This window comes from Anolis sagrei, chromosome X (genome assembly GCF_037176765.1).
Source record: "Anolis sagrei isolate rAnoSag1 chromosome X, rAnoSag1.mat, whole genome shotgun sequence".
NCBI classification, from domain to species: domain Eukaryota; kingdom Metazoa; phylum Chordata; class Lepidosauria; order Squamata; family Dactyloidae; genus Anolis; species Anolis sagrei.
Window position 1 is genome coordinate 43,845,852 of NC_090034.1, and position 8,657 is coordinate 43,854,508.

Genomic DNA, 8,657 nt, shown 5'->3' on the forward strand with positions numbered 1-8,657 from the left:
CCAAAGGGGACTCAGGGCAGCTAACATGAGGCCAAGCCCAACAATTACAACAAATCAAGATCAAATACATACAGCAAATAATAACATCAAATAAAAAGTAAACAAAACAAGTTAATACAAAGTCAAACACAGGAAATGAAAATAAAATAATAGAAATGTGCACAGTAGGAGGGGCCAAATTACAAGGTCTAGAATTATAAAATATTATAGAATAATAGCATACATCTGCTTCATTTTTCTCACTCAGAATAAAATTAATTTCTAGGTCTCAAAGCAGAGCAGATAATCCCCTTTTCCAAGGTTCCCAGTACTTCCTTAAATGTGTCTAATATATAGATTTCCTTTTGATTTTCAAATACAAACCTCCTACAGTCCTGCTTGGCACTGTGACAGTGGATGGAGGAAACAGACACTGTAAGTTGTCATGATAAAAAATCTTCTTGGAGGATGCAGGCAATCTCTAGGGACCCTAAATATCTTCCTTCTTCCATTGAGCACCCTTTGTTTCTTAAATGTATAGGACTGTGAATCTGCCATCCCTGAATATTGCAGACTTCCCATTCTCAGTGCTTGAAGTTATCAACCGTGTAGAGTGTTTGTTGTCTCTACCAAATCACAGCCATTTTGAAAAATTATTTGCAACACTGCATGGCAATTCAGCTACAAATGAGATGGGTAGTCAGGGAGTTTGGTAACCCAAGGAGGCCTCCACTGTGTGAATGCCTTTTGGATCAACTCGTTTAACCATTAACACGAAGCTGGTAATTGAGATGTAATTTTTGTTCTTACAAAAGCAGCAGCGTGTGATCGTTTTTCTTGGGTCAAGGAAGGGCACCCCTTCATCCATGGACCTTGTAATTGATTGCTGCAGTTTGCAAATGAGTCTTGCTTCCTTGGCCTGCCGTTGAGTTTTCAACCAGCCAAAGCCATGGTGCTTTGTGAATAAAGACATTATTTAAGCAGGGTACTTTAGTGGGCCTTTTAGATTTGGTGGTGCTGAACTGCTACAGTCCTTCCTTATATCTCAGGAACTTGCACAAGTTGCTTTCTAAGCTGCTTTGTGAAGTCAATAAATTGCACAAAATTCACTTGGGGATTTTTAGAAATAAAGACTTCTGTTATATTACCAGCAGAACCAATACTACTACTACTAATATATTTATTGCCCGCCTCTCCTATAAGTGATCTACACACTATGATTATTGTATTATGTTCTTTTCTCTTGATTTTTATATGGGTATTGGCAACGGCAACATAATGATCAATATAAGTATTTCTAATCATTATAGGAAAGGTAAAGCTGGCTAATCTGGAACATCAGTAGTTTAGGCTGTCGTTGGTCTTTCTCTCAAGAAAAGTAATCATTTCCAGTGAAGAAGCTGTGTTCAGTCTGTTGCAGAAAAGCAGGGGGCTTCTTTAAAGTTCTGTAAGATCCTTTGTTGTGTCTTGCTCATTGTTTATGTTGCATGCAAGAATTTCAGGATTGCATAGCCTAACAATACTAAAAAAGACCTCCATTCTTGAAAAAGATGGGTGGAAAGAGTATTCCCTCTCTCCTCCCTTCCCACAAATCTAGTTTTCTGCACTGCCCTCATCACCAAACTGCCTTTCTTTGGCCATAAATAAATGTGTGTTGTGGATCCTTGGTTCTTTGGCAAGACAACATGTACCTCCCTTTTGGGATCGTCACCCCTTCTCTTTCTACAGTCATGATTTATATCTCTTATTCCTTTATTAATAAAACTAATGGAACCTGTTTAGTCCAATTCACTGTGCTACTAAAATGTAGACTGCATTGTACCAAAGTTTGATCTAACTATTATGAGTGGTAAGATTTGCCTCTTAGCTCCTGCCATCGAAATGAAACATGATGTACGTTCCATACAGCAGCATACTCTGCATAATAACAAAAACAATCCACTAAATCTGCAGCCCAATCTTTTGATAAATGTTGATTGGCTTGAGGGAAGTATGTTTGCTCCTATATCAATGTCTTGTAGTACACAAGTATTGACATCTGTTGTCTGCTGACAAGTGTCATACACAATTAGCAAAGAAAGATTGTCTCTTAGTCGTATCTTGAGATAGGTGAGACTCATCTCTTGAGATAGGCGGGAACCCAACAAGAACAAGGAATGCAAGAAGATTTGAAGAGAGGCCAAGGTCAGCTGCCGCCACCTTCACTATCTGTAAGAAACTTCCAATGGGGATGCTCCTAAACCAAAGCAGAGTGCCCCTCCTTGCCATCCCATAGCCCTGTCCCTGGTGCCTTGCTTTGATGTCTAGCTTGTATTTCCTTTTTCCTCCTTGTTTCTACAGAGCCAAGGGGAGCGTCTCCTCTCCCGGGAAGCTCCTGAAGAACTCAAGCAGCAGCCTCTTGCTCTGGGCTACTTTGTCTCCACTGCCAGAGCTGAGAACCTTCCTCAGTGGTTCTGGTCCTCTTGTCCACATGCTCAGAACCAATGCCCCCTCTTTCTGAAGGTTTGTTGAGCCTCTTGTATCTGGCAGGGAAAAGGAAACCTCTTCTTTGGTGGCATCTGTTGCCTGAATGCAGCCTTCTCCTATTGGCAACAGAGTCAGCTGCCATGCCTACTCACCCATTTGCAACTTCTGTAGAGAGCTGGGCTCAGGATAGTGTTGGAGTTATGGTTGGGACACCCACATAAACCTTGTCTCTTGATGGTTTCTGTGGGGTGGAGTCTAAGGAAACCTGATAGCGGACTGTACGTGGACGATCTCCAGTTCAATCCCTGGCATCTCTTGCTTAAAAGTATATTAGGTAGCAGGGTTGAGAGAGAGAGCCTCTACTTGAGACTCACTATTCCCAAATTGATAACACTGGGCTAGATGGAGCAATGGCGTGATTTAATGTTGGGCAGTTTTAAATGGAAGCCGGACATTTTTTGGTAAAGATATATAAGCGAAAGTAAACACCTGTTTTGATTTCTTGCATTTATGTCCATCTACACACCCTCCCTCCAAGACACTGCAGGTTGCATCCCTATTTGTAACCCACGTGGTCTGAGGCTGATGGAGTCTGCTTTCCCCACTATGCTGCGGGAAAGTTGTTTACCTTAAAAGCAGATCACTCTGGGATATTGGTTTGCTGAGTCCAAGGTGGCTCTTTGCTTATATAGTGCTCATCATGAATGCTTGAGGAAACTGCTGTCCCATGGCATGACACCTGTCTTTCCCTGAACAGGCATCGCTGCATCATCACATCTCTGTTGCACAGATGGACGAACTCCTCCCTCCTCGGAACTCACTCCATCCCTTGGACTCTAAAACCACATCAGATGTCCTGAGGTAAATACTCTTTAAGTTTTGTATTTCTGTTGTTCTCCCTCAAGACCTTGAATTTAGGCTTTGACCAACCTTCTGCACACAATTTAATTTGGAGAAACCTATTGGCCTATTCAGCAGACTTTGAGATAGGTGTGTGTACAGAGTAGAAAGGAGGGGATCATCATTATTATTATTATTAGTCACAGCAAACAAGATATATATGCTGGATTTCGTATCACAAAATCACAAGTCAAACATCTCCCAAGCGTCTAGGACTGTGTGATGTATTTTCGAATGATGTGTGCAAATCCAAGTAAGGTGGCCTTTTGCAGTTCACAGATCGTGATTTTGTCAATTTTTATTGTTTCCAAATGCCGGCTGAGATATTTTGGCATGGCACCCAGTGTGCCAGTTACCACTGGGGCCACCTGTACTGGTTTATGCCAGAGCCTTTGCAGTTTGATGATGATGAAGATGAAGATGAAGATGATGATGATTATTATTATTTTGGGAAGCCACTGCTACATACGTCTGCAAAACTTTCCCATCTTAGCAGCCAGAAAGCGATGTGGTAAAAGCAGTCTCTAAGATTCCTGATTAAGCTAGACTGGTGAGGACCTGACATTGTCTTTCTTTGAGCCTTAGTGATAGCCCATGTGTTGCTGGTGTTTTTCCAATTGGCTTAAAATATTATTTTAGAGCCAAGGGAGAGATTTGCAAGCTGCTCCTAAATAAGAGCGAGCCCTGCCGGACATCAGGATTATGTCTTGGAGAAAACACATTTTGGCTATCATATTCCAGCACCACATTTCTTCAGATAGGGCTGTGACACACAAGCTCCAATTTCTGGTCTTTGCCTGTAGCTTGAGAAACTGTTCTCTGCATTGGACTATGGGAGAAAAAAGCTCACGTATTTCAACATAAACATCTAAGAAAGCACAGATTATGGAATGGAAGAAGCCGCTCCTTTTTGGGCCACAGCAACTAAGTTGCTAAACCGACGTGCCTCTTTATTTCTTTCTTTCTTTCTCTTCTCTTCTAGGTTTGTTTTGGAACAGTACAATGCACTCTCATGGCTCACGTGCAACCCCGCAACTCAGGATCGCAGCTCCTGCCTTCCTGTCCACTTTGTGGTGCTCACACAGCTATACAACGCCATCATGAATCTCCTTTAGTCACCTGACTGGTGGTCACCTTCAACTTGAGAAGTGTTCCATAGCCTATCCGTTCCAGTGGCAATCATCTTGATATTTTGAGGGCCCATGCAGTCAATGTGCTTCTTGTGGAGTCACAGAAAGCTTCTTCTTTGTCTGGAGTATACCAGGTGGAGCATGCCATCACTTTCAACAAGCATTTTGGACATTGGGTGAATCAAAGCCTCAGGGCCATGCTAAATTGGTAGCTGGATGTTATGGAACAACATATCACAGAAGTCAGTGTCTTAGCTTTTTAATGCACAGCCTTGTCATTCAGAAGCAAAATGTTGTCGCGGCCAGTAGACATGGCCCAGGCCTATCCTTGGAAACCACAGGATGGCTGTAGCTGCATAAAAGAACCCATTCTCATTGTTTATAAATGGTGGGGTTTTCTGTCTGTCAGGATAAAGTGGATTGCATTAATGCATTTGTTAACCTGTCCATAGAGTTATGAAAAGTCTGGAGATCCTCTTCTGTTTGTTGGCCGTTTTGTTTTTAATTTATTTATGGGGTTATTAAATTATAAGGCACCAGTGTGTTATTCAGAACTATTTAATGACATACCTCTCGCTCTTCAGATCTGGGGCTAAATCCATGAAAAACCCAGAAAGCAAGTGAAGTAGTAACATTTAAATATTGCCATTTTGGTTGGTGGTCACTGAGAATGAAGGAACCCAGTTTGCAGTAAGGTTTGAAAAGGTCTGATGAGTAACTGAGAATAGCAAGAGACATTAGTCATTTATGAGCATTTATTACCGTGAATCAAAGTGAAGGGAGAAGCATTTATTTAGAGGGAAGTTTGACAATTTGAGAACTGATTCCTGAAGTCCGAGTGACCTATCAACTGGCACAGGCTTGTCCTCTAGTGACATAAATGTCAAAATACTATATATCACACACTGTTGGTTGTTTACACTCTTGTCTGTTTCAATTCTGATGTATTTTTCTGTCTGTAAGAAAAAATATTCTTTCAAGGAAATCATTTTTAAATCCGATTTCATTCCATTCGTACTTTAAAATTAAATCCACAGAGACAGGAAAATTACCAGGTTTAAAATGTGTGCTGTTGAAAAAGTGTTTAAAGCGAATCCTGTTATTTTTATGACTTCTGAACTGTAGGATGAGAGAGGTCTAGAGTCTAAGTTCCCGTTTCTAATGTTTGCTGTTGCACTCAAAAAGAGGAATCAAATAGGTCAGATGGCTGTTCTCGGAGAATATTTTACTATTTTTGAAGTTCTTCCAAAAGTTTGTCTTGTTCTGGTTAAAAAATAATAATAAAAATTTCTATGAAATTGAAGAAATATTTTTCCTTAAATCAAATTTATAATTGAAAATAATAATAATAGTAATCCCATGCCTAATCCCTTGGAAGGACTAGTCAGAGAAGGATTGGGTTTCTTAATACTCACTTTGGGGAAACCTTTGCAATGTACAGAAGAAGACCCATATGTATCCAAACCGTTTGTATCTAATGTATACAGTGTACATTCGATTTTTAAAATATTGCCTATTTTTCTTAATCAGAAAAAACAAATTACCAAGGCCTTTTGAAGAGCATTAAAAGAAAAAAAGATTGTAAACTTGTATTTAGAAAAAGGTTCAGAGGAAAGCTATGTAAAGGTACATTTTCCCACTTTGGGTGTTTTGCCAGGTTCACCTGACTCTTGGATTATTGTTGGGTTGGCTTTTTTATGTGATGTTTTTATCGAAGGGGTTCTTTTCTTCCCCAGAGTTCCAGTTCTAATGCAAAAGTTCAAACATCCCTCGCCTTACAAGGAAGGGGAGGGAGGTCGTTAGGGATGATTCTCATCTACTGTTGTTTTTATTTAATTTTTTAAGTTAAGAGAAAAATGTTAACATATTTATACATTTTTGTGCAAAATAAATAAATGGCAATAGATTTTAAAAGAAAAAGTTGTGTATTTCTGTGTGGAAAATTCTTGTTTCATATTTCCCTTTAAATATGCATTATTTTACTTGTGAGTTTTTTTACGGAATTAATCCAAAATGTAGAAGGCCTGGGTTTCCTACAAAGTGTAGAAGTTATTGTTTAAAAAATCTCATTTTGGACATTTATTTATTTATTTATTTATTTACAGTATTTATATTCTGTTCTTCTCACCCCGAAGGGGACTCAGGCTGGATCACAGACACATATACGGCCGTTTATACACTGACAAGACATACAATAGAGGTATATATAGGCTTTTCCCATCTTCAGCATCTTGGAGGCTTGTGCTCGGTTCCAGCCACGGGGGGGGGGGGGGTGTTGACACTCCATCTTCCCTGCCAAAGAGCTTTGTTCGTAAACTTCCTCCTTGATCGAGTTGCTGGAATTTTCTCACATTTCTTTATGGGTGCCCTAATCCATGGCTGATACTAAATTATAAGACTCCCTCCTAGGCACACAGAAGACTGGGTGACTTGGAAGGCGCTGAACAGACTGCGTTTTGGCACCATGAGATGCAGAGCTAACCTTAAGAAATGGGGTCACAAAGTGAAGTCCACAACATGCAAGTATTGAGAAGAGCAAACCACAGACCACCTATTATATAATATAGTACTAATAATAATATACTATACTAATAATAATACAATATAATAATTATATATTAAATGTAATATTTATATTACAATATAATAATTATATATTTTATTTTACATGTAATATTACTAGTAATATTACAGTATAGTGATACAGTACAATATAGTAACATATAATTTATTTATTTATTTATTTATTTGCTATACTTGTATACCGCCGTTTCTCAGCCTAGCCGGCGACTCAACGCAGTTTACAACAACTTATAACAAACAACAGTATACAGTTTAAAAGCATAAAAACACGATCCACAATACATATATCAATAAACCATCCAATTCATCTCTTGACTAAAATCGCGATCCAGTTTCGTCGTCCAAATTGGCAGTCCTTCAATCATTACACTTATTGCACTGAGTTAACCGAACGCCTGCTCGAACATAATACAAATATTGTGCTGTGCTAATATAATATATTGTATACACATATAATATTGATATACTGTAATACAATATAATACTAATAATAATACAATATAATTTTATATTTCATATTACATGTAATATTACTAATAATATTACAGTATAGTGGTATAATATAATATAGTAATATATTGTACTATACCGTCCTGAGTCCCTCTTCAGAGGTTGAGAAGGACAGGATATAAATGTTCCAAATAAATAAGTAAATAATAAATATAATACTAATATTGTGCTATGCTAATAATATAATATATTGTATGTACATATAACTTGTAAGCTGCTCTGAGTTCCTTTTAGAGTGAAAAGGGCGGCACATAAATGTTGCAAATAAACAAATAAATATGACAACATAGTCTGAGCCCTGCCACATGCACAATGGAGCACCTTCTTGTAGCAACACCAGAGGCACTCCCAAGTGGCCAGCTACTGGTCAAAGGACATTTAATAGAATGCCAAGTTTTTAAACTTTGTGTTAATTTAAAATACATTACAACTATACCCTTGGTTCTCCTGATATGATAAATAAAATGGGTTCCTTAAATATCTCCTGGATTTAAGCAGTCCCTATTTGTCTACTCTTATTTTGCTTTCAAGGTAGGCAGAAGCTGGGTTAAAAGCCAGGAGCTCACCCCAACCCGGGCTTTGAACTGTCAGTCTTTTGATTGGCAAGATTTACTGCAGCTGGTGGTTAACCTGTTGTGATTAACCTGCTGTGCTAAAGCCTGGAAAACAATCAGAATAATTACAGTATGTGTGTCCAGGGGATGTCCAGCATGCTTGTACGTATAGCTCAAAATCCCCTTTTTAATATAAGAGCTGTACATTTCTTGGAGGAATTTTGATTTTCCCTCCCTTTGAACATTTTACAATGAACCTCTTTTCGATGTGGCCAACAATTTGAACCAGGAAAAAAGAGGACTGTGTGAAGTTCATTTTAAATCTGAACAGTATTTTGCGGTTACACAATATACTAAATGTTGATTAAAAGAAGGAACACTTAAAAAGACCTCTGTTTTTATTGTTTGTAAATGACCATGATTGGAATTGGATAAAAACAAAAAACAAAAACCCCTAACAAACTTTCAGGAGGCTTCGTCTACAAAAAAGAAAAAGAAAAAAGGATTCCTGCTGTTTGGAGATTAAAATTTATTC

General features: G+C 38.5%; 1 protein-coding gene across 1 annotated transcript in view; it reads left to right on the top strand.

The window, feature by feature from the left end:
* Positions 1-6,395, top strand: part of MED13L (mediator complex subunit 13L) — a 149,448-nt gene extending 143,053 nt beyond the window's left edge. The window contains exons 29-31 of the mRNA XM_060785459.2: positions 2,320-2,481; positions 3,203-3,306; positions 4,328-6,395. Coding sequence (XP_060641442.2) covers positions 2,320-2,481; positions 3,203-3,306; positions 4,328-4,460 — 399 coding nt within the window. The 3' untranslated portion in view covers positions 4,461-6,395. The remainder of the gene's footprint in view (positions 1-2,319; positions 2,482-3,202; positions 3,307-4,327) is intronic.
* Positions 6,396-8,657: the final 2,262 nt, after the last annotated feature.